This window comes from Somniosus microcephalus, chromosome 10 (genome assembly GCF_052327205.1).
Source record: "Somniosus microcephalus isolate GS21.2 chromosome 10, FLI_Smic_1.0, whole genome shotgun sequence".
Taxonomy (NCBI): domain Eukaryota; kingdom Metazoa; phylum Chordata; class Chondrichthyes; order Squaliformes; family Somniosidae; genus Somniosus; species Somniosus microcephalus.
Window position 1 is genome coordinate 125,596,132 of NC_140996.1, and position 26,528 is coordinate 125,622,659.

The following is a 26,528-nucleotide window of genomic DNA, read 5'->3' on the forward strand; positions in this document are numbered from 1 at the left end:
ACCGTAAATCTGTGTCCTCTGGTTACCGACCCATCTGCCACTGTAAGCAATTTCTCCTTATATACTCTATCAAAACCCTTCATGATTTTGAACACCTCTGTCAAATTTCCCCTTAAACATCTCTGTTTTAAGAAGAACAACCCTAGTTTCTCTAGTCACTCCACGTAACTGAAGTCCCTCACCCCTAGTATTATTCTAGTAAATCTCCTCTGCACCCTTTCTAAGGTCTTGACATCCTTTCTAAAGTAATGCAGAATTGGTCAAAATACTACAGCTGGGGCCTATTTAAATGAAATGGGGCTTGATTAATTAAAAAACAATCAAACCAGAAAATATATTAATTTAAGCTAATAATTCCTACTTTTAATTCCATTTTCAATTTCTATGCTTCATTTTTGATTGAAGTAAGTTACTTTAACGCTATTTGTTTTAGATAAGCTTCCAGACTGCACAATTTACAAACATTTCAAATGAAAATCATATTATTTAATAGCTACTGCACAGCAGTGTTTCTCAATCAACAGCACAGATCCATTGATATGCAGTGAACTCAATGGGAGCTTAGTTAAGGTCGAATTGATCACTGTAGGCCTTGATTTTTTTTTTAAAGGTTAAAAAAACTGCAAGACATTACTGACAAAGATGAATTAGACTCTAGCTGCATATATATCGGCACAGTATTAATTCGTATTGCAGGAGTTGTCTATGAGCAATGTTCCCGATATTTGTACTGCTGAATCCATCTCTCTTATCTAGCAGCTGACTCGTAGATCCAGCTTTTTGTGAGCTTATGAGTTTGCCACTAGGATTAGGGAGTTTAATTTAGAATTATAAACACCAGGAGCCAGCTCGCAGACACAGCTCTCTCAAAATCTGAATTAAATGGTGCCAATATTAAAACAGCTCCTGACTACAGATGGACTTAAAAGATCCCATAGCATATTCGAAGAGCAGGCAATTTACCCAGTGTCCTGGCCAATATTCAACTCTCAGACCAATACCACCAAAATAGACTCACTGGTTATTTATCTCATTTGCAGTTTATGGGAGTTTGGTTGCTGTGTTTGCTTACAAAACAATGATTACATTTTAAAATGAATTAATTGACTGTGAAACGATTTGGGATGTCCTGAGGATGTAAAAAGCTATTATAAATGCAAGTTCTTTCTTTCATTACAACAGCAAGCTATTGGACATAGTTGGAAAATAAACACAATATTCTTTGTGTCATTCAAAAAAGAATAAATCAATCCATACCTATGTTTAGTAAGTATGAACGCGTTTGCCTCACAAACTATACTGAAATGAAAACAGACATCATCACTTAAACAGTAAGCTTTTTCCATCTAGTAATTTTCAATATGGTTTCCTGGATCCCAGAATATACAGTAAGCCCTGTGCAGCTCCACATCCTGCCAACTTTAAGGGTGGTAAAGAAACCAAACTCACAAAATATCTAATTTTAATCAGCATTAAAGCTGCAGTTTTCAGTGATATAAAGACTTAAACAGCTACATAAGATCACTGCTCAAATAACATTTTTGAAGGCTATTAATTTTTATACTGAACTCTGCAATCAAGAATGGGTTAATAATATTTATACCAACTTTGCCATTAATCATAAAATTTAAATGGGCTCTGGCTTAGAATAAAACACAAGTATAAAACTCCAAATCTCTTTATAGTTCAAGACATATCTTGCATTTTGTGAAGAAAGTTTAAAGAATCAAAGCTCAGCATGAATCATGGAACTTTGAAAGAACTTAATATAACAATTTTGATTTTGGCATTCCTTCTTACTAATCCACTGGGATATTCTTTGTTGAATAACTGTGCACAAGCCAAGCCCTGGGTCATAAGACGACTGACAGAACAACTGCACAACAGTAAATGAAAAACTGTCAAATACAGGTCACAGTAATTTAATATGCCACATACTGCTTTTCATCTCAGGCCAACTGAGTGATTGTTCAGTATTTAAGTACTTAAAAACAGGAAGAAATGCAAACAGACTGTTTACAGGACAACTTGCTACTAACAATTCATAAAATAGTCCAAAACACTTCATTAAAATAATAATTTAATGTATAAAAGTGTTATATAGCTGTGGGGCTTTTCATAGTATGGTTGGCAAAGCGCATATTAGTACTAAAGCAAATGCTGACCTAATAATGTCAAGGATAAACTTCATAGCAGAACTCAGCTTCACAATGGAGGAAAAGCTCCTTGTCAAAAAATAATCAAGAAATAACTAACCACTACTGGCTAATATCATCAAAAAGAACCGTTAAATTCAGTATTTTTGGAGTTTCAGATTTTTGCTGATAAAAGGACAACTCCAAGTACAACTACACAACTTGCTTATTTTTTTTCCACTAAGTTTGAATGCTTGTTGAGCCAGAGTGAGCTATTAATTCAGCAATAAGATAGGTTATTAGAAAAAGCACTAAAAATAGTAAAACTAAATGGCCTAGAAATTCAGTATAGCCACTTTTGGGGCGGTAAAGTCGGGCGGGCGCTAAATTTAGCGCCCGCCGGAAAGTGGAGGCCACTTCGCCGATATTCAGTAGCTTTGGCCAAGGAGTTTGGGCGAGCGCTGAAACTGGCGTTGCACTCCTATCTTTAGGCGCTAAGCCGGCGGTGCAGACTGATAACGCCGAGGCCGGGCGCAGCGCAGGTGCGGTCATGTTTTGATTGACAGCAGACACCCTGACGCCGGCCAGCTCTTAAAGGGGGAAGGGTCGACTTTGTCTGCTGCCACGCCCTGGATAGTGGAGCCCTGCAGCTAGGCCTGAACACTGCTGGTGGACCCAAATAGCGCCTGAAGCCATGCAGAAGGCCCGTGAACGAGCGCAGCGCTTCTCAGAGCATGCTTTGAGGGTGCTGCTTAGGGATTTGGAAAAGAAAAGAGAGATCTTGTGCCCGGACAGTGGCAAGAAGGCTCCCAGGAGGCAGTACAGGAGAGCCTGGAGGGAAATCGCCCAGAGGGTCTCAGCCAACAGCGATGTCCCCAGGACTGGTGACCAATGCCGCAAGAAGTACAACGACCTCACTCGGTTGGTCAGGGTGAGTACCCTTTCCAGTGTCCTCCTCATCCTTGCATGTGCACCTCACATTATGGGCAAAGGGACCTCAAAGGCCTAATGCCCAGCCCTCCTCCCGCAGCTATGGCACTGGCATGATCATCAATAGCACTTTCTGCACTTTACACACTGGCCAAGCTATTCGACCATGGGAGGCAGTGCACACAACAACAGGGCACCACACTGGCCAAGCTATTCGACCATGGGAGGCACTGCACACAACAACAGGGCACCACGCTGTACTTAGAGGCCGTCCTTTCTCTTGCAGGCCAAGCTGGCGCAGAATCTGAAGAGCTGGACTGTCACCGGGGGAGGCCGTGTCCAGTTCCAGGAGCTCAGTGACCTGGAGGAGCGCGAGTCTCGACTCATGCGTGCCCGGGTGGTTGGCCCCGTAGCTATTGGAGATGCCGACCCTGTGCTGGGCCCCAATGGTAAGGACATGACCGTTTGGACCTCTCTCGTTCCCCTTGCGCTTCAGATCTACATCCTTTGCCACTGTCCCACCAATGCGCATAAAGCCACCACTCATGCCTCCCTCGCTGACGCCCTGTCCTCACTCTAAAGCTACTCTTGTGCCTTCCTGCTTTCAGCTGGTGAGGAGGAGGTCCCTGAAGCTGAGAGTGCCAGTCCCTCGGAAGAGGAGGACGACGAGGACCAAGAGGAAGGCGGCACATCGGGGGAACCCTCATCCGCGCCAGGGGATGGCAATGGAGGGGAGACGTCTTGCCTGGAGGAGAGCCAGGGGGAAGTGTTGCAGGGGGGTGTAGCTCCTGGGCCCAGTGGCGTCCAGGCACGCGGGAAGGGTCGGGCAGCACGGCGGCCTTCTCCCCAGAGGGAGAGTCCGGCCTCCAGTCTGGAGACGGTCCTCGCCCAGGAGGTGCGCCTCCTTGATGAAATGTCCGCGGACTCGGAGCGGCGCCACACCGAGTTCATGGGGGTTGTGGGACAGTTGCCTCAGGCCATTGAGTCCCTGGCTCATAGTGTGGCCGATTTCGGGGACTCACAGGCCAGGGGTGTCGACCAACTCGCGGCAGCACAGGACGCGAGTCGAGAGTTCCTGAGTGGTGCCGTGCAGACACTGGCTGGTCTGATGCGGGCACAGACCAGGGCAGTTCGGGCACTCACTTCTGCCACACTCGCTGTGTCACGGACGCATCGCCAGGGCACCCGCCGCCCTGCTGCAGCACAGCGGTCTGGCCTTCACCAGATTGCTGCGCTTGCTGCAGTGCCAGCCCGGCCGAGTGCCAGTGTCTCTGGCGACCAGCGAGCGCCTTGCATCAGCCAGCTTGCCCCCATTGCTGCAGCCGCCACTGCCACTCCCCCAGCCAAGCTGCGACGAGCTGCTGCAGAGACTGATGCTGCCCAGCCACAGCTGCAGCAGTCAGCAGCCGGCCCCTCCAGGGCCGGACCTCATCTAGGCCGACCCCCAAGGGCATCTGCCGTCACGCATTGTGCCCCTCAGGAGCCTTCCCCCAGCCTTGCAACACCCACAGGGCCCAGGTTGAGGCGGAGCAACAGGTCGGGCAGGGGCCGGAGAAGCCTGCACAAGGACTCGCCCTCTCGGCACACCAAGTAGAGTGTGTTGCCAACTGTTTTTTTTATATAGGGGTGTTTGTGTTCTGTATCGGGGGGGCTTATTTTGGTAAGGCCGAAGATGAAGGCAACTGTTTTTTTATATGGGGGTGTTTGTGTTCTGTATGGGGGGGTTTGTCTTGGTTAGGCCGAGGATGAAGGCCAATTGGATGGACAAGTTTTGTTATTCCTCCCCAGGTTCTGGGAGTGAGATATGTTTTTGACTGTTTTTTGGGGGTCTTGTCTGTTTTTCTGTTTCATGTGGGAAGGGCCCTGAGTTTGTTAAATAAAGCTTTTTATTTATTCAGCTTGTCCGGGTGTCATGTTTCAAGTGGTTGTTGCGTTAACCGGCTGAGGGCTTGCGGAGCGGCTGCATTCAGGTGCGTTCATTGCCACAAGCCATTCCCTGACAGGGGGCCTAGAAGTGTCGTTCAATAAGCCGCCGGCGGACGGCCCTTGGACCTTGTGGCTCCCTCCTGGGCTGGTACTCCCCCTCCTCCTCCTCCTCCTCATGGTCCTCCTGCTCGTCCTCCTGAGGTGGTGGTCCAACGTGAGGTGGCAGTGCCTGAGTCCTGCAGATAGCCAGGTTGTGCAGCATGCAGCAAACGACGACGAACTGGGAGACTCTATCCGGCGAATGCTGTAGAGATCCGCCGGAACGATCCAGGCAGCGGAACCGTTGCTTGAGGACGCTAATCGTTTGCTCTATGATGTTCCTTGTGGCTTGATGGCTTTCGTTGTATGCCTCCTCAGCAGGGGTCCTGGGTGCGCGGAGCGGGGTCATGAGCCATGTACACAAAGGGTAGCCCTTGTCCCCAATAAGCCATTCCCTTGGTGGAGGCTGTGCCTCGAACATGTCAGCCACAGTAGTCTGGCGCAGGATAAATGCATCGTGGCTGCTTCCTGGAAAGCGGGCATTGACAGCTAGGATGCGCTGCCTGTGGTCACACACCAGCGGTACATTGAGGGAATGGTAGCCCTTCCGGTTGCGGTAATCCTCGGCATTGTCGATAGGTGCCCGCATAGCCACATGCGTGCAGTCAATGGCGCCCTGCACCATGGGGAAGTCGGCGATCCTGGCAAAACCGACTGCACGCTGCTCCTGCCTCTCTAGGGTCATGGGGAAGGAGATGAATTGGTGTCTCCTTGCAAAAAGGGCATCGGTGACCTGCCGGGTGCAGCGATGCATGGTGAACTGGGAGATGTTCGCTATGTCCCCAGCAGCGGCTTGGAAGGAGCCGCTTGCATAAAAGTTCAGAGCCACCGTGACCTTCACTTCCACCGACAGAGACGTCCTGCACATCAGCTGTGGACGCAGATCTCTGCGAAGCAGCTGGCAGATCTCTGCAACCACCTCCCTTCTGAAGCGCAGCCTCTTAACACAATGCGCGGCAGTCATGGTGAGATAGGACACCTGCTGCCGGTATTCCCTGAGTGGGTAAGGCCTACGTTGCCGACGCCTGATGGCCCCTCTGCGTCTAGGCATGGCTGGCCCTCTCACACAGCGTCTGCGAGCCCTTCGCACATAATGTTGGAACTGAGGGTTGGAACCCCATGCAGCCCCCATAATAAACTTGCAAACAGTGAAATCACAATGAGTCAAATTTCCAAGCTCTGGCCAGAAGCCAAAAATACCTCTCCTATGTTGTCCCAAATCAGTAAGGTCTGTTCCTTGGTCTCTGGCCAGAAATCCAAAGCACTAAAGCCATTGCAGCAAAATGGCTGGCCTTTATAGTTCAGTCTAAGTGCCCTTTAATTATCGCTCCCCGAGGCCCGCAGGGCCTCTGCTGCGTTCCACTTCACAGTTCTTAACAGCGCCACGCCCACATTGGGCGGGCGCCACTGAATTTCCGGTTTGGGGCGCACAAACAGCGTTGCACGACGAAATGATGTCATAAGCTGCGCGTGCAGCTGAGCGGGCGCAAACACTTTGCGCCGGCGCTAAATGTCAACTGAAGTTGGGCGTAGGCGCAGATCGGCCTGCGCCCGGGCGCTAAGTGCCTCGCGCTCGAAATCTACCCCTCTTATGACGCTAACGGCTGGCGAACGCAACTGAATTTCTAGGCCCATGTGTATAATGCCTAGCTTGTAAGATAAGCCTCAAGTGTGTATTCTAGCCTTTGTTTAATTGTCTGTGTCACATCACAATCTTTCACAGATTTTGAAAACACCTGAGCTGGCCTTGTTGTACCTTGGTTCCCTTTTTTTCTGACTGACTATGCCTATCAAGTGCAATGTTCAATAGTAAATATTCAAACAAATTACACCATGCCTGTTACAATCACAAATACTTAGAATTAAGCAAAAGTCTCTCCACTGCACCATCTATTATGGAACAATGTTGAACAATTACCAGACATAGTAAATGTGCACTAACAGTTTAATTGTGAACAAATATCCATTAACACCAAGAAATTTTAAAGAATTAATAATACAGTACCCAACAACACAAGTAAACAGGAACTTTATAAGACATCATATGCTCCTACTTTTTAAACAGATAATCTGTAAGATTTAACTTACTTTTCTCCCAGATACCCTTACACAACAATTTGAAATATTGTAATTTTGGTCCATACTTAAATAATTACTACTTAGTCTGATATACTTCACAGGTAACTGCAAAAATGTGCTGAAAAAACTGAGTACTACTTATTGTTATACAAGTATTTGAATATTTTGTAGCAGTTCACACAAATTTGAAGTTTTTAAAACAGATTATTAATTTAATTTAATTTAAATTAACTAAGAAATCAATTTTCCATAGTTTACATTCCACGCAAGGTAAATGATAAAAGATCTTCAACCTTTGAGCACAGCCCTACCTGTGTCCTCGTTTACAGTGAAACGTCCAAGGCCACTGCCGTCCCGGATGGAGTACTGAATCTCTCCATCCCTTCCATCATCATCATCTTTTGCTGCCACCTGCAGAACACTTGTCCCAATTGGTTCATTTTCCTTCACTGATGCCATCTTAGCAAACTCTAAAAACTGTGGTGTGTAAAGATTTTCATTCACGTCAACCACTTCAATTTCTATAAAGGATGCTGAAGACAAGGATATAGGCCGACCTTTATCTTTAGCACGAATTGTCAGGTTGTAGAACTGCTGTTTCTCAAAGTCGAGCTCTTTTGACAGGCGTACAGCTCCACTGGTTCTGTCGATGTCAAACTTCCCATTATAATCATTTCCCAAAGAATAGCGTATCTGGCCACCCAAGCCAAGGTCAGGATCATGAGCTTCCAGCCACGTTACCACAGCACTGACAGGCATATCTTCGAGTACCTTAACAAAGTAACTTGAAGGAACAAAACGGGGAGCATTGTCGTTAACATCAGCAAAAATGATCTTCAACGCCACCACAGAATACAGTTGATGACCACTCTCAGCTTGGTCACGGGCTTCTATTTTCAATGTGCAGTTTGTAATTAATTCCCGATCAAGCGACCCAGTCACATAAACAATGCCAGTTGAGGCATTAATAGCAAATTGGTGGGTGTTTGTTAATAGTGTATACATTACTTCACTGTTACGGCCCAAATCTTTATCTGTGGCCTCGATCTGAACTACTTCTGTACCGACCATTGTATCTTCTGGAATGCTAACCGAGTAACTCTCCAGCAAAAACTGAGGCTTGTTATCATTAGCATCCTGGATATGGATGGTCATCAGTCTCCAGGCACACTTTGGGGGAGACCCCAAGTCATAAATGGTGATGTTAAGAATGTATTTATCAGTTAATTCACGATCCATTGGCATCAGAATTGTTAGCCATCCGGTTTCCATTTCAATGTTAAAACAACTATCGACATTGCCATCAGAGATGGTGTATACAACTTTGCCATTGAAGCTACTATCTGCATCTGAAGCTGTGATCTTAACAATAGTACTGCCAACTGGAAGGTCTTCCTTAACGGCTATTTCAGAAGGAAAGGATTTATCAAACTGTGGAGACTGCCTGTTAATCGAATAGAGATCGAGGAATAAGTCCTCCATCTTTGATTTGCTGTTTACTTTAGCCCTTTTGAGCAACTTTTCAGTTAGTTTCTGAGCAGCTCCAGTTTCTCTGCATGCATAGTCCTTTGCAGTCAGCTTACCGTGCACCAAGGAAATATTAAGAAACATAGGATCAGCAAAGTTCTCTCCATCCGTAGCGGTTATCTGAATTGAAAAGAGTCCATCTTTTGGATTTGCACTATTCAATGCTTTTGTTAGGAAAAGCACACCAGAGTCAGAATTCAGGTCAAAAAATCCAAGCTCATTCCCAGATATGATCCTGTATTTTACCAATTCCAGTTCATCAACATCAATAGCTGAAACAGCAGTTACTTGTTCACCAACAGGAAACTCATGTGAAATCACTCCTCGGCAGTCCACTTTTTCAAACAGGGGTTTATTGTCATTAACATTTTCCACATATACAGTTACATTTACCTCACTCTCACGTCGATAAGGAGAACCCCAGTCTGAGGCCCGAACATAAAACCTGTAACTCTGAGGTGAAGACTCAAAATCTAGCTGGTCACTTGTGCTGATGACACCAGTAAACTGGTTTATTATAAAAGGTAATGGATTCAGGCTGCCGATGCTGTATGTTATGTATCCATTTTCTCCTTGATCATTGTCAGTGGCAGAAACAACTAAAACACTGCTACCAATAGGCAAGCTCTCGTTGATAAATGCCTCGTATGATCGTTGGTGAAATTCTGGAGTATGATCATTGACATCTTCTATCTTGATGATGACTCGTACTTTCATTTCATTGGCATTGTTCTTCACTTCCAACACGAAATGTTCTCTTTCAAGGATGCTTATATGCTGTGCTGTGGTGATCAGGCCAGTTTGGGGATTAATGTAGAAATGATAAGCATCATCAGTTGCACTAAGTTTATATTCCACATTCTGTGGTTCAGGCTTTAGCTTAACAGCAACAACAACCACTCCAGGAGGAGCAAATTCATTCAGTTCCACTTCATAGACATCCTCTTCAAAAGTTACTTGGCTTTCATTTTCTTCAGGATTTCCAATATGTACAATTTTCACTGCAGAGAATTTCTGAGGGGTTCCCTTATCTTTTGCTTGAAGGGTTAGATTATAGCCATAGGGAAAGTCTTCCCAATCTACGGCCTTTACTACCTTTATCCTATACTCCTTGCGCCCTAACCCAGTTCTAACAAGATAGAACTGTTCTAAAGGATCGCCTGCCACAATGGATATTGATTCAATTTCCCCATTAATTCCGTCATCCAGGTCATCGACAGTCACAATGGCATAGGTAGGATCACTTTCCATCAAGGAGGGAATGTGAGTCACCACACTTAGGGTTGGGGCATGTTCATTGATCCTATCAATATGAATGACTAGCTTTGCCGTACTGCTTACTCCATTGTTTCCATAAAGTTTCATTCCACGATCCACTGCTAAAACCTCCAGGTCATATTGGTTTCTCTCATCATAATTCAATCTGCCACTTAGGGAGACTACGCCACTAGTTGGATGAACAGCAAAGATGTCAACTCTATCTTTAAAATAATAATAAAATTCTCCATTTGATCCAATATCTGCATCAGTTGCTGTCACTTGTGCAATACTAGTTCTCAGTGGCGTGTTTTCAGGAATTGTTACAGAATATGTCGTTGGAGAAAATAAAGGCCGCAAATCATTCATATCCAAAACTTGAATATTCACTTTTGTCCATGCCTCCAAGGCTTCCCCTCTAATTGCAGCTTTCACAATAAGCAAATAGTGGTTTTGAACTTCCCTGTTTAATATAGCGGAATTGCCACCCTTAGTCCTTATCCTGAGGAAACAGAAATCCCCAAGTAAAACTTCTTCTGCTTTGAAGAAGCTGTCCTCATCTCCAGAAATAATCCTGTATTTAATGTCCCACAATGGATCAAACACACTTATCCCCATTTTAACTTTACTGTTGGCATAGGTCCTTGCAGCAGAGTTCTCGTAAATAGTGGCATTGTACAGGGAATGTGTAAACTGGAAGGTTGCAGGCAATGCTGGTTCTTGAAATTGGTGACCCCGACAACTACATCCAAAGAGCTGGAATAGCAGGAAGGCGAGGCAGAGGAAGGAAAGTGGCAAGCCTGCCCCACAGCCCATATTTAGATCCATCCCATCATTCTTCCATTCTAACATTTAGAGATAGAAAAAAAAAGAAAGGTTATGAACAAGGGTAATTTACACAATGGTCATTCTATTGTCTAGAACCACATTTCTACTTAGAACTTTGATCTTTTGACCAAGAGGGGTGGTAATCTATGAATTACTCATTTAATCAACACGATTGATGAAGGCTTAGAAAATGTGCTTTGACCACAGGATGAACTATATTGCAATCACTAAACACAGTGTGTAATTATTAGAGTTTTTCAACAGAACTTCACATTGTAAGTATTGCCCAAAATAGAAGAGAGGCTTTATGGGAATAATTTATTTTCTTTTAATTTATGTTACTATAAATACATCTTCTGAGGATTCATTTTTTTCCAAAAAAGCATCCTGAGTGCTCTGTTCAAAGCCTGAATGCTCTGTTCAAATTTGGGATTAAATATTCAAAGTGAGTGGATTACCAACATTGGTTGTGACTTCCAGACACATTTTCCTGAATTTTAAATGTGACTGCAACCCTCATTTAAACACATTTAGGTGACCTATAAACACTTGTTCTTTTAATGAATAAAGAAAATATAGATGAATATCATAGAAAAAGATGTAATGTAGCCTAGAGCAATAAACCATGCAAATTACTATTTGAAATACAAATAAAATGGAAAATTAGCAGAATTTATATAGTTTGCATTGAGTATTTGAAGTGGCAAATGCATTATGATATTCCATTATTACAGTTTATGTAATTGAATCATATGCAAGGACTCTCATTCATTGTTAAGTATCAAGTAGGGTAAACATATATATATATAATACACCAGTGCAATGGTTTTACAAAGTTACTATTTGAAATACACCATGCTGGCATCGATCGCATTCCTTCATTAATTAACTAACCATGTTAATTATTAATTTGCATTTTAACAGTGTATTACAATAACTGATCCTTCCCTGATGGTGTTAAATAGACATGCCAATGCTAGTTACTGGATCCCCATTTTATTTTGTCTCAGACACTAGATGGCAGATAGCAGCAGCACTGGTATGCTTTTAAATATATACATTACAGCTGCTAAAATTAAATCACTCACAAAATAGAAAGGTTTACTGTGATGATGCAAAAATACATTGTAAGCATATTAAACGTTACCTAGTAAATGTAGATGTTGAAAATTAAAAATTATTGTTTTTGAGCTACAACTACCTAGTAATTTATCATGTATTTGCAGTTTGCAAGGGATCCTGAAAAGTCTAGTTTTCTTCAGTAGCCCACCATGGCAAACACCATGGCTAAAGTGGTCAAAACTGCAGAGGGGTAGGAAGTTTAGCTTAAAGCAGATCACAAGATAGTTACAAATAAGGAAGGTCCTTCAACCCATCTTAGCTCATAAAATACCTTGCGGGAAAAATTTGGTTGCTTTGTGTCTCCCGTTAGCACCCTAAGAGGGCAATGGGGCGCAAAGCAACTAGCGCCCGGGCTTCAGGGTTGCAGGGTTTTTGGCTCAACTTGAACATGAAAGCTATTTTAGCAGTATTTTAAGTTGTTAAGAGTTCATTTGCACTGAACTCTGAAGATCATGCAGTTACATTAAAACTAAACCTACTTTAATTCTGTCAAAGCATACATTTATTTGCAAAACAATATACATACAATAACACAGTGGATGTCTGTTGCGAAGAGGAAAAATATGGTACAGTTTTGACTTTGAGCTCCAGTCTGCACATATAAAATGGATATTATACACAAAAGAGAGCTTACCTTGTTAGTCTTTTTTTCAACAAAAAAAAGCACCAATACATTCCTAGCCTAAACATTCCCTTCTGAGCTATCCAGAACTCTCAGAAATCAGTTTATCAAAAACACGTTAGCATAATCCTGGAACCGACTGCTATCTTCAGTACTGCTACACTAATCCAAACGTACACTTAATTCATTCACTAGTTTCCCTGATAAAGTCACCAATTGGCACCATTCCCACTGCAGTTCTTGGTTCTGGGAGAATGCCAGACAAGGTCCCTATTGCAGCTGTACAGAGTTGATGCGGTGCTGTAGTTATAGCAAGTGTCAGCACAATGGTAGCTCTGATGGAACGAGTTAATGAAATATTTCGACTCTCACACTACTGACTATACTACACACATTTTGAAACAGTGCCATTTCATCAGTTTTGTAAAACTGACCCCAAAAGGTGGTGCATAATGTACCTTTATCAAAAAATCATAAAATGATACAGCACAGAAGGCCATTCGGCCCATCGTGTCTGGCTGATGCTGTGAAGGAGTGATCCAATTAGTCCCATTCCCCTGCCCTTTTCTCCATAGCCCTGCAAAATTTTCCCCAAGTATTTATCTAATTCCCTTTCGAAAATTATAACTGAATTTTCTTCTACCATCCTTTCAGGCAATACATTCTGGGGGGAAAATTCGGTTGGTTGCGCCACCCATTAGCGCCTGAAGAGGCCGGCAAGTGGGGCACTAACCAACTAACGGCCGGGCGCAGCGATCCCTGCGCCTCTCCCCATATTGAGCGGACATTTAGCGCCGGCGCTAAACCGTAGCGCCCGCTCACCGGCGCACGCAGATCATGATGTCATTTCAGTGTGCAACGCCTTTGGGGCGCCCCGGACCGGAAATTCAGTGGCGCCCCCCTCCGTTCCGCCTGGCGCTAATAAGGACAGCTTACCTGGAACGTTTCCCAGTCACTGTCGGGCTGGGGGAGCGTTCTTTAAAGGGGACTGGTGTGGAATAAAAGCGGCAGCCATTTTTGGACCACAACTTCTTAGAGAGATACAGAGAGTTGCTCAGCTGCACACAGAGAGCCCTTGCTACACTGAGCCAGCGCTGGCAAAAGAACTTCAGCCTTCTGACCATCACCTTGCTGCTGGTGAGCATCTCAAACGGCATAACTTTCTGTGCACACTTAATATGGGGGCTGCATTGGATGGGAACGTCCTGCTTCTGAATCATCTTGACAGGGCACAGAGATGCAGGGATAGAGGGGCAGGCATGGCCAGACGGAGGAGGGCCAACAGACGTCGCCACATGAGACCTTATGCTGCCAGGGTTTTCCGACAGCAATTTTCATATATGAACATGTCGGAGGAGCAGTGTTTCCGAAGGCTGCGCTTTAGTAAGGAGGTGGTGACTGAGCTGTGCCACCTGCTTCAGCCAGATCTGCAGCCTCAGCTAAGGTGCAGGACATCTCTGTCGTTGGCTGTGAAGATCACTGTTGCGCTTAACTTCTATGCAAGCGGCTCCTTTCAGGCCGCAACTGGGGACATAGCCAACATCTCGCAGTTCGCGGTGCATTGCTGCATCCGTCAAGTGACTCAAGCCCTCTTTAAAAGGAGGCGGCAGTACATCTCCTTCCCAATGACCCCAGACAAGCAGCGGGAGCGTGCAGAGGGCTTCGCAAGAATAGCGGACTTCCCCATGGTGCAGGGCGCCATTGACTGCACGCATGTGGCTTTGCGGGCACCTGTAGAGAATGCGGAGGAGTTCCGCAACTGCAAGGGGTTCCATTCCTTGAATGTACAGCTGGTCTGTGACCACCGACAGCTGATCCTTGCTGTGAATGCCCAGTTTCCAGGCAGCAGCCACGGCGCCTTCATCCTGCGCCAGACTTCTGTGGCAGACCTTTTCGAGGCCCCGGCTCACCCAGGAGGCTGGCTTCTCGGGGACAAGGGCTATCCTCTGTGCCCGTGGCTGATGACCCCGCTCCGTTCGCCCAGCACCCCTGCTGAAGAACGCTACAATGAGAGCCATCAAGTGACCAGGAACATTATTGAGCACACAATTGGCGTGCTGAAGCAACGGTTCCGCTGTCTGGACCATTCCGGAGGAGCCCTTCGGTACTCACCTGAGCGAGTCTCCCACTTCGTGGTTGTGTGTTGCATGCTGCATAACCTGGCAATCCTCAGGACCCAGCCAATGCCACCAGACATTGAAGCACCAGCAGAGGAGGAGGAGGAGGAGGAGGAGGACCAAAACGGGAGGGAGGCACAAACTGGAAGGGCCGTCCGTCAGAGGCTTATCACAAGTCGCTTCTAGGCCCCTCTCAGGGAATGCTTGCTGCCATTCCAAGAACAGGAATGGAACCGTTCTGATACCCCAAAGCCGGCGAAGGGCAAAATGTATGTAAAGAGCAGACATGGCCATTGTAAATAAAGAAAGTTGTTTATTTTACAAAATGTGCTTCCTTCCCGCATGACAAAGCAATGGCAACAAAAAGCAAAACAAACAGACTGCCACATAAGTGCCTCGCACACCCGGGAGACTGTCCAAAACATAACTCACATTCAGACCAGCATCCTCGGCCTTGAATTCTACAAATAACAGGTATCAGCAGCACCTTCTACTTTTTCCCCCTCGATGGTGATCTGCTTCGCTTGCGAGATTGGCCCCTTCCCTCACTGCAGCTCCTCCGTAATGGGACCCCAGTGGCTGCAGCAAGGCTGGGGGAGGCCTGCTGACTGTCCGAAAGCGCAGATGTCCCTGAGGGACGGCCTGGATGAGCTCTGGGCCTGGAGGGCCCAGCTGCTGACTGCTCCAACTCTGCATGGGTGGAAGCAGTCTGTCCTACAGGTGGTGGCAGCTGCAGTGGAGACGTGCCAGTGGTGGCATCAGGAATGCTGTCATCCTGAGAGCGGACAGCAGCTCCCTGGTCGGCCGACACACTGGCACTCTGACGGGGCAGCACCGCAGGTGCACAGATTGCTGGCCTGCTGTGGCGCGGCGAGGGCCCGATCCAGCGAGGGTGGCAGCAGTCAGTGCTCGCGTGGCCTCAATCTGCATCTGCATGAGACCAGTGACTGACTGCGTGGCAGCACTCAGCACTTGCGTGGCAGGTGCCAGTGCTTCGGTGAAGCCCTGGACAATCCTTGCCAGTGCTGTCCCAAAGTCCTGCACACTCCTTGCCTGTGCTGCGCCGAAGTCTTGGACACTCCTTTCCAGTGATGTCTCGATGGATTCAGGCATCTTCTTGCCACTGCAGCCATGAGCTCAGTGTGCCTCAGCCCAGCCTGGGCGCTCATTTCTGCGAGGGCACGCACCTCTTCTGCGCTCTGTGCAGCAGCACTTGCGGCCCGACTCACCCTCCGGGAAGATGGCCCCGAGCTTCCCTGCCCCCCTCGCGTTGCTGCAGGCCGCTGGGTCCTGGAGCTGCATCCTCCTCAGAGCATTCTCCCCCGCTCCCCTCCAGGGAAGTAGTCTCCCCAGTCTGCAGATGGGCTGGCTCGCCTGAGGGTGGTACGGATGGTCCGGCTTCCTCCTGCTCGTCACCTCCCGAGTCCGTCGCAGTGGCAGCTTGAGGGCCCGGCTCCCGAGCTGGTGATGCAGCATCTGAAAGCAGGGAGGTTGAAGAGTGGCTTTAGCAAAAGGACAGGGTGGCAGCAAGGGATGCATGTGTGCTACAATGCTCTGACTTGGGTCCAGAGTGAAAAAGCATGCTGGTGGGGGGAACAAGTGGAAGGAGAGAGTTCAAAAAGGTGATGACCTTACCATTGCTGTGCACAATGGGGTCGGCAGCTCCAGAGGCGATGGGACCACTCATCCGGCTTGCAACGACCTGGTGGACTCGCTCCTTAAGGTCTGTAAGGGTCTGCAGGTGAGGCCGGCCTCCTCCGGTACGAAGCTGCTGCCTGCGGTTCCTCGCCAGCTTGGCCTGCAAGAGAAAGGACGGGGTGTGATGAAACATGCTGCCCTGAGCTGACATCATATGCCTCCCATGGTAGAATAGCCCTTACATTATGCTGCCCTGAGCTGACATCACAGGCCTCCCATGGTAGAATAGCCCTTACATTATGCACTGAGCTGAATGTGCGTGTGCGTTTCCAGAAAGGGCCATGGGTGCTGGATGACAGCTGGCCATTGGGGCTCTGCGCACCGTCTGGCCATAAAGTGAGGTGCAGGTGGAGGGATGAAGATGATTCTGAAAAAGGCACTCACCCTAACGACCCGAGTGAGGTCGTTGAACTTCTTCCTGCATTGCACAGGAGTCCTGGGCACCATGCTGCTGAAGGTGACTCTTTGGGAAACCTCCCTCCAAGCTCTGCGGTATTCGGCCTGATTAGGTCTCCTGGCTTTCTCCGGGTACAGCACAGATCGCCGGCGCTCCACCGCGCCAACCAGAGCATCCAATGCCCCCTCCCTGAAGCGCTGCGCTCTCTCCCTGACCCTCTCCATGTCCTTGAAGTTTTGGCCGCCACAGGTAGGTAACCGCCGATTTTGAGGCCTACAAGGCACAGAGTGTGGCTGCAGATGAGAATCAATTCGCCCCTTTAAGAGCTGGCCGGCGCCAGCGTGTCTAGGTGAAATCGATTATTGACAGCACCTGCGCTGCACCCGCCCGTGGAGAAATTGCGTTGCGCTGCCGGGTTAGCGCCTTAAGACTACCGTGCAGCGCCTGATTTAGCGCCGCGATCACCTTCAGGGGCGCTACAACCCAATATCGCTCAAGGTGGTGATAATTTGCGCCTGGCGCTAAACTTTGCGCACCGCCAATACTAGCGCCCCAAATGGGGCGATACCGAATTTTTCCCCCTCTAGATCATAAGAATAGATCTACAATAATAAGAATAAAACCGGATGGACCACCCGGCTGCGACCTCGGCACCGGCTATGGACACAATAACGGCACACCCAGCCCAGTCGACCCTGCAAAATCCTCCTCACCAACATCTGGGGACTTGTGCCAAAATTGGGAGAGCTGTCCCACAGACTAGTCAAGAAACAGCTTGACATAGTCATACTCACAGAATCATACCTTTCAGCCAATGTCCCAAACTCCTCCTTCACCATCCCTAGGTATGTCCTGTCCCACCGACAGCACAGACCCACCAGGGGTGGTGGCACAGTAATATACAGTCGGGAAGGAGTGGACCTGGGAGTCAACATTGACTCCGGACCCCATGATATCTCATGGCTTCAGGTCAAGCATGGGCAAGGAAACCTCCTGCTGATTACCACCTACCGCCCTCCCTCAGCTGATGAATCAGTACTGCTCCATGTTGAACACCACTTGGAGAGTAGCAAGGGCACAGAACGTACTCTGGGTGAGGGACTTCAATGTCCATCACCAAGAGTGGCTCGGTAGCACCACTACTGACCGAGCTGGCCGAGTCCTGAAGGACATAGCTGCCAGTCTGGGCCTGCGACAGGTGGTGAAAGAACGAACACAAGGGAAAAACCTACTTTACCTCATCCTCACCAATCTACCTGTCGCAGATGCATCTGTCCATGACAGTATTGTAGCAGTAACCACCACACAGTCATTGTGGAGATGAAGCTTCGTCTTCACACTGAGGACACCCATCATCATGTTGTTTGGCACTACCAGCGTGCTAAATGGGATACATTCAGAACAGATCTAGCAGCTCAAAATTGGGCATCCATGAGACACTGTGGGCCATCAGCAGCAGCAGAATTGTATTCCACCACAATCTGTAACCTCATGGCCCGGCATACCCCTCACTCTACCATTACCATCAAGCCAGGGGACTAATCCTGATTCAATAAGGAGTGTAGAAGAGCATGCCAGGAGCAGCAGCAGGCATACCTAAAAATGGAGGTGCCAACCTGGGGAATCTGCAATACAGGACTACATGCAAGCTAAAATGCAGAAGCGGCATACTATAGACAGGGCTAAGCGATCCCATAATCAATGGATCAGATCAAACCTCTGCAGTCCTGCCACATCCAGTCGCGAATGGTGGTGGACCATTAAACAACTAACAGGAGAAGGAGGCTCCATGAATATCCCCATCCTCAATGATGGTGGAGCCCAGCATGTGAGTGCAAAAGACAAGGCTGAAGCGTTTTCAACCATCTTCAGCCAGTGGATGATCTATATCGGCCTACTCCTGAGGTCCCCACCATCACAAAAGCCAGTCTTCAGCCAATTCTATTCACTCCACATGATACCAAGAAATGGCTGAGCGCACTGGATACAGCATTGGCTATGGGCCCCGACAACATCCCGCCTGTCGTGCTGAAGACTTGTGCTCTAGAACTAGCCGCTCCTAAAGCCAAGCTGTTCCAGTACAGCTACAACACTGGCATCTATCCGACAATGTGGAAACCTGCCCAGGTATGTCCTATACTGACATACCTATGTCCTGTCCACAAAAAGGACAAATTCAATCTGGCCAATTACCACCGCATCAGTCTACTCTCAATCATTAGGAAAGTGATGGAAGGTGTCGGCAACAGCGCTCTCAAGCGGTACTTATTCACCAATAACCTGCTCACCGATGCCCAGTTTGGATTCCGCCAGGACCACGCGGATCCAGACCTCATTACAGCCTTGATCCAAACATGGACAAAGGAGTTGAATTCCAGAGGTGAGGTGAAAGTGACTGCCCTTGACACCAAGGCAGCATTTGACCGAGTGTGACATCAAGGAGCCCTAATAATATTGAAGTCAAATGAGAATCGAGGGGAAAACTCTCCACTGGCTGAAGTCATACCTAGCACAAAGGAAGATGGCTGTGGTGGTTGGAGGTCAATCATTACAGCCCTAGGACATCACTGCAGGAGTTCCTCAGGGCAGTGTCCTAGGCCCAACCATCTTCAGCTGCTTCATCAATGACCTTCCTTCCAACATAAGGTCAGAAATGGGGATGTTCGCTGATGACTACACAGTGTTCAGTGCCATTCACAACTCCTCAGATAATGAAGCAGTGCATGCCCAAATGTAAAAAGACCTGGACGACATTCATGTTTAGACTGATGGCTGATAGGTAACATTTGCACCACCCAAGTGCCAGGCAATGACTATCGGCAACAAGCGAGATTCTAACCACCGCCCCTTGACATTCAACGGCATTACCATCGCTGAATCCCCCACCATCCACATCCTGGGGGGTCACCATTGACCAGAAACTTAATTGGACCAGCCACATAAATACTGTGGCAACAAGAGCAGGTCAGAGGCTAGGTATTCTGCAGCGAGTGTCTCACCTGACTGCCCAAAGTCTTTCCACCATCTACAAGGCACAAGTAAGGAGTGTGATGGAATACTCTCCACTTGCCTGGATGAGTGCAGCTCCAACAACACTTAAAAACCTCGACACCATCCAGGACAAAGCAGCCCGCTTGATTGGCACCCCATCTACCACCTTAAACATTCACTCCCTCCACCACCGGTGTACCGTGGTTGCAGTGTGTACCATCTACAAGGTACACTGCAGCAACTCGCCAAGGCTTCTTTGGCAGTACCTCCCAAACCCGCGACCTCTAGCACCTAGAATGACAAGGGCAGCAGGCGCATGGGAGCACCACCACCTCAAAGTCACACACCATCCTGACTTGGAAGTATATCGCCGATCCTTTATCGTCGCTGGGCCAAAATCCTGGAACTGCCTCCCTACCAGCACTGTGGGAGTACCACACAGACTGCAGCGGTTCAAGAAGGTGGCTCACCACCACCTTCTCAAGGGCAATTAGGGATGGGCAATAAATGCTGATCTTGCCAGCAACTCCCACATCCCATGAACGAATTAAAAAAAACTTGCTGTGTAAAAAATATTCTACTCATTTTGCCTCTGGTTCTTCTGCCAATTCCCTTAAATCTGTGTCCTCTGGCTACCAACCCTTCTGCCAGTGGAAACAGTTTCTTTTTATTTACTCCATCAAAACCCTTCATGATTTTGAACACCTCTTTACATCATGCTCAACTTGCTGAGGGGTTTCCAAATGAGGCCACACCAAAGTGGTGGTCTGGAAGTGATTTGTTGGCATCAGACTTAGCACATCTGAACTACTTTCATTTAAACATGTCAGATAGCTAGTGAAGCAGCCACTGCGTTGTTGAAAGACCCCAAAAAACGACACATAGAAAAAAGTCTTAATAGGATCTTTTCATCTGTTAGTTGTGATGAGAGTTGAACTGAAATCCAACATGCAAATGAGTGATGTTAAATGGATCTGTAGATGTGAGAGGAATGGGTTTGTGTTCTCGGAGAAAATCATCATTTGGGAGACAATCTGCTTTTTTTTTCAAATTTGAAGAAGGATAAAGTATTTCATCATCATGCACTGTACAGGTGGGCGAGGAGCGCATGTTCAGACCTCAAGGCCACTTTTCCCCAAGCTCATCTGCGTGGTCAGTCTTTCTGGTATGACACCCAGAAATTCACTGAGGTGGAATTTTAATTGCCGATTTGGAAATATAATTGAGTCTCAGGCAGATGAAGTATTACAAATAGTTTAATCATTGTGTAATGTATGTAACTTGTCTTTCTTTAAACAGAGAAAAGTACTTGTCTCATGCAGCATTCTCTGTGTAATTTCATTTACAGTGCGAAATGATTAAATTAGTAATGGGAACGGTAGCATAGTGGTTAGTTACTGGACTAGTAATCCAGAAGCCTGGACTAATGATCCAGAGACGTGAGTTCACATTCCACCATGGGGAGTGTAAGTTCAGTTAATTAAATAAATCTGGAATATAAAAACTAGCATCAGTGATGGTGACCAGGAAACTACTGGATTGTCGTAAAAACCCATCCAGTTCACTAATGTCCTTTAGGGAAGGAAATCTGCCGTCCTTACCTGGTCTGGCCTACTTGTGACTCCAGACCCACAGCAATGTGATTGACTCTTAACTGCCCTCTGAAATGGCCCAGCATGCCACTCAGATGTACCAAACCGGTACGACAAAGTTACTGTGGGAGTACCTTCGCCACACTGACTGCAGCGCTTCAAGAAGGCAGCTCACCACCACCTTCTCAAGGGCAATTAGGGATGGGCAATAAATGCCGGCCTTACCAGCAACGCCCACATCCTGTGAATGAATAAAAGAAATTGCCAAATAATTTCACTTACTTAATTGTTTTATTCTTTTATCCGTTTTAACTGTTGTATCAAGTTTGGTAACAAGCTAACAATAGAATGTATTGCAATTACAGTGTAGACCCCACCACTTAAGACGTCCATGTTTAAAATATCGGCCAAAAAGTGAAAACCATTAACCATTTGCAGTAACGTCAATTTCAAAGTTGTCGGTTATAGCGTCTTCACTGCTATATTTATTTCGGACAGAAACAGCTGGAGGTCAATGTTTTATTGGAAAGTAAGTCAGTGATTGATGTCAGCACTGCAGATTATGGGTGCTCCAAAACTCCTGTGACAAATTGTTTTCTTTTCTAGACACCCTGGTGAAGCTATACTTGTCCAAGATGGACCAGCTTATGGCGAACTCTGGTCAGCTTGGACTTGTCAGTTTGCCGCCCATATCGGGTCCCCCTGTTCACAGGTTTTATTAAAGCTGAAACTATCGCTGGATTCTGCAGCTAACACAATTTCTAGCTTGGGGATTACATTGCTTCAGAACAAGGTACCTTAGGGAGAATGACAACAATACATTGCACTAAACTTTAATCTTTTTGATGATTAACTCCACGAAAAGGAATGCTCAGCACATACAGTAACAGAAACAGCAATTTCAAAGCTTCTTTCTCCTCTCCTCCCCCCTAACTTCAGTGTTAATCCTGGTGTTAAGGGCTGATTTATGCATATTATGGGCCTCTAAATCATTATAATTTTACTATGGTTACTATTTACAGTCACTGCGTTCATATTCCGATTATTTTAGGCAGTACAGTACATGCACACGATGGCCGTTACATCGGGCAGATCACGCACACGAACATGCCTGCTATAAGTCGTGGAGACTGTATTGCCTTTAACATGGAAAATATCCCAAAGTACTTCACAGAGGCATAAAGAAAAACAGATGCCAAGCCAAAGATGGAAAGGTTAGGAGTGACCAAAAGTTTAGTCAAACACGGCAGTTTTAAGGAGCTTCTTAAAGAAGGAAATGGAGGTGGAGAGGCTGAGGGGATTATGAGAGAATTCCAGACAGAGAATGCAAACCAATTGCAGGCACAGTACTGTAAAAATGGTCACTTAGTTGTTATGGATAACTGAAATTGTATTTGTGTCCTTTGCTTCATTACAATAAAAAAGCACCTTTAAAAACAGATGAATCAGTAAAACATGGGCAAGTAATAACGATTACAAAGCTTGAGCATTGCCAGAAAAACAGAAAATGCTAGTATACTCAGCAAGTCATGCAGCATCTGTGGAGAGAGAAACAGAGTTAATGTTTCAGGTTGTTGACCTTTTGTCAGAACTGGCAAAAGTTAAAGATGTAACAACTTTCAGTGGGCTGCACAGAGTGATCCTAAATGGAGTGTTTCTAGGCAGAGTGCTAAATTGGGAATTTGGGGAGAGAGTGGGAATTCAAAGCAGAGGGGGAAGGAGGAGAGAGCGAGAGGAGTGGCCGGCGATAAAGGCAGGCCCAAGAGCCTGGAGGGAGTGCGAGTGCCAGGCAGCACAAGAGAAGGAGCTGAAGAGGGAAAAAAACAAATTGGTGAGTAGCTGGTGATTGTTATTTAAGTCGAGCTTATTTCTGTTAAATTAGTTAATAATCTATTAAGTAGAGGCATGGCAGGGTACCTCAGTCCCATGGAATGCACATCTTATGCCATATGGGAACTCCAGGACGCTTCCCATGTCCTGGACAACCATGTGTACAGGAACTGTTGTCAGCTGGAGGAGCTGAAGCTCCAGGTTTTGGAGCTTGAGCAGCAGCTGGCGTCACTCCGGTGCATCTATGAGGCTGAGAGCAACGTGGATTGCACGTTTCAGGAGGTGGTCACTGATGTAATAAAACTCACTACGCACTTGGTTTGAGCATAAAGCAAGGCTTTAATCAACTTGTTTCAGAACATGGATGTCTAGTTGTACTTCACTAGTTCCTTGTCTTACAAAATGTCCCTGAAAAAGCTGGGGCCGATGCCGGAGTATTTATACTCCTTGGACGGCGCCACCAGCTGGCCGTCCAGCGTTATTTCACGAGTAGTTTCTTGATGAATGATGAGATTTATAACATTCTTCCTGCCTAAAAGATTTGGAAGTCCGACGACTTCCTCTCAGCGGATCAGGCGCACCACGAATAGCCGCAGTCTTTTAGATTTTTGTTTATGGCTAGAAGGCACGTCTCCCTGGACCGTGTCTTGGTCCCTGTGCCGCTTGATCCGTACCGGTGGATCGACAGGGCCCGTGTTGCTCTGATCGACCCGAGGGAGGCTGGGGAGATTGTGACTCTGGGTGCGGGTCCCCACAGGCGCAGAAGTGGCTTCATCCTGTTGGATAGCCGGGGATTGACTGGCGTCCTGGCCTCGAGTGGCCATCCCACAGGGAGCGCTCGGCTCCCCGAGTGGATCCGGTGGGGCAGCTGGCAGATCTTTCGATGTCCCAGGTAGGGCGTCATCTTCGGGGGAGCGCAGAGTGTCGGCATCATCCCCGTGGATCCCCCTATCAGTTGGGTCGATGGAACCGGCCGGACAGGGAGCCAGGTACCGGAGCGAAACGGTGGACTCCTGGCCATCAGGGTACCGCACGTGCACGTACGTGGGGTTGACGTCCGAGAGTTCTACCCTGTCGATGAGAGGATCGGTTTTAGAAGATCGGACGAATCTTCGGAGCAGCACGGGGCCGGGAGCTGCCAACCATGATGGTAGAGACGTCCCATGGGTGGAGCGACGCTGGAAGCTGAAGAATCGCTCGTGAGGTGTGACATTGGTAGACATAGAAAGGAGAGACCTGATGGAATGCAACACATCAGGGAGCATAGTTTCCCACTGCTGGTCTGGTAGGTTGCGTTACCTCAGTGCAAGACGAACAGCGTTCCAAATTATAGCGTTGTATCTCTCAACCTGTCCGTTACTGATGGGATGCTACGGTGTCGTTTTACTTGCGGCGATTCCCCGTTGGGAGAGATAACTTCTGAGTTCGCTTGACATGAAGAAGGGACCCCGATCAGAGTGGATGAAATTGGCCATACCGCAAAGGGAAAAGACTTGATCAAGGCAATTGACCACTGTGGAAGTAAGCATATTGGGACAGGGGAAAGCAAAGGGAAAGCGTGAATATTCGTCCACCATAGTCAGTAAGTAGCTGTTTCGCGTTGAGGAGGGCAATGGCCCTTTAAAGTCAATGCTGAGTCACTGCATAGGCTGTATAGCATGTATGAGCGAGCCATCCAATGTACGGAAGAATTGCGGTTTTAATTCCGCACAAGTTCAACAGGAGGAGCACGTTCTTTTCACATCTTCCGTAGAAAATGGCAGATTTTTAGATCGCACGAAGTGCAACATACGGGTAATGCTAGGATGGCATAAGTCAGCGAAGATCCGCCAGAGTCGAAGTTGACATAGAAGAGCAGAATGCCTGCGTGAGGGTATCCGGGGCCACATTCTCTTTGCTGGGTCGATAATGTATGGTGTATCCAAAGGCGGCCAATTCCATCCTCCAGAGTTGTATTTTGTTATTCTTGATCTTAGTGCGTTTCCGGTTATCCAGCATAAAGGCCACGGAGCGCTGATCAGTTATAAGTGTGAAATGGCAACGAGCGAGAAAATGACTCCATTTACGTACCGCTTCGATGATGGCCTTAGCCTCCTTCTCGACAGGAGGATAATGGAGCTTGGTACTGTTAAGTATGTGTATTGTATTGAACAATTAACACAAAGACTTAAACGTATAACTCAAACAGGTCTTTACTGGTTGGAGGTAGGGACTATACATAGGTCTTTACTTCATGCCCACAGGCGGGAACTGAGGGGGATCAGTACCCACAGTACTATTTATACCCCTATGGCCAGGAGTGGTACTGCGTATCACTACGCCCAACAAGTAGTGCAGTCCTGTCCATAGGTTCAAAGTAGCACACATATTACATACACAACATTCCTCCCTTCCTAGCTTTACAGTCATCTCCCCATTTAACATAACGTAATAACATATATACATATATAACTTCAGGTTTACATAACAGAATAACATAGATACATAGATAACTTCATGTCAAAACAGATCACAGATTCAGTCTCTGCGGAAAACAGTTCACAGATTCAATCTCTGTGGTGTAGTCGGTTCACGTTGCTGGAGTGACTCATTCAATAGTCCTTCCATGGATTTAACAGTTTGAACTTCCGAACTGAATTGGCTCCGTTCGGAGGGACCACGTGTGTGATCTGGTAGAGGTGATAATGGTTCAGATGGGTCATCTTCTGTTTTTACTTTTCCTTTTCTGCTTCTTGGAGACTCTCTGGGCTCCATTGTCAGCTGCCACAGCTGCCAGCTGCATGCGCAGTTCCTCCTTCTCTTCCTCCTGTTTCCGTCGTAGAGCCAGCTTCTCCCGATGTTCCGTAGACTTTTGGTGCTCCTCCATGATTTCTGCACTTTGGGAGTCGAAGTTACAAGCTGGGCAGGACAGGACATCGTAATATTCGGTGTCGTCCTGAGCTAGACCAGTGAGAGGGTCGTCTATTTCCTCCATACCCAGCTGGACATTAGCCAGCTCTTGTTCCAAATCCAGACATCTTTCCTGAAGAGACTTCTTCATGTGTACCTCTGCATCCAGCTTTTTCTGGGCTTTCAGCAAGTCGTTTACTAGTGACCTCATTTGTGATTTTAATACTTCAACTTCCTTTGGAGATTGATTGATCGGACTATGCAATCCCTCTACCGGAGCAGCTGTTTCAGCGGTCTGTTGTTCTACGTTGACGTGAGTCAGCGTACTTTTGGCATCCAAGGGCTGCTCTGTTGCAGTCATCTCAGTCTGTGTTGCCACCTCAGCTCTTCCAATAACCTTTGAGAGCTCCGAACCCCTTTCGTTTGAATATTGAAGTTCATGTTCAAGTTTTTCCCATTTCAGAGTCCTGTCCTTCAGCATATGCAGGA

General features: G+C 47.0%; 1 protein-coding gene across 3 annotated transcripts in view; it reads right to left on the minus strand.

The window, feature by feature from the left end:
• LOC147111685 (protocadherin Fat 3-like) overlaps window positions 1–26,528 on the minus strand; it is a 1,117,094-nt gene that overhangs the window by 677,132 nt on the left and 413,434 nt on the right. For all 3 annotated transcript variants that reach the window (XM_085998792.1, XM_085998793.1, XM_085998790.1), the window contains exon 4: window positions 7,481–10,798. In XM_085998792.1, coding sequence (XP_085854918.1) covers window positions 7,481–10,781 — 3,301 coding nt within the window. In that variant the 5' untranslated portion in view covers window positions 10,782–10,798. The remainder of the gene's footprint in view (window positions 1–7,480; window positions 10,799–26,528) is intronic.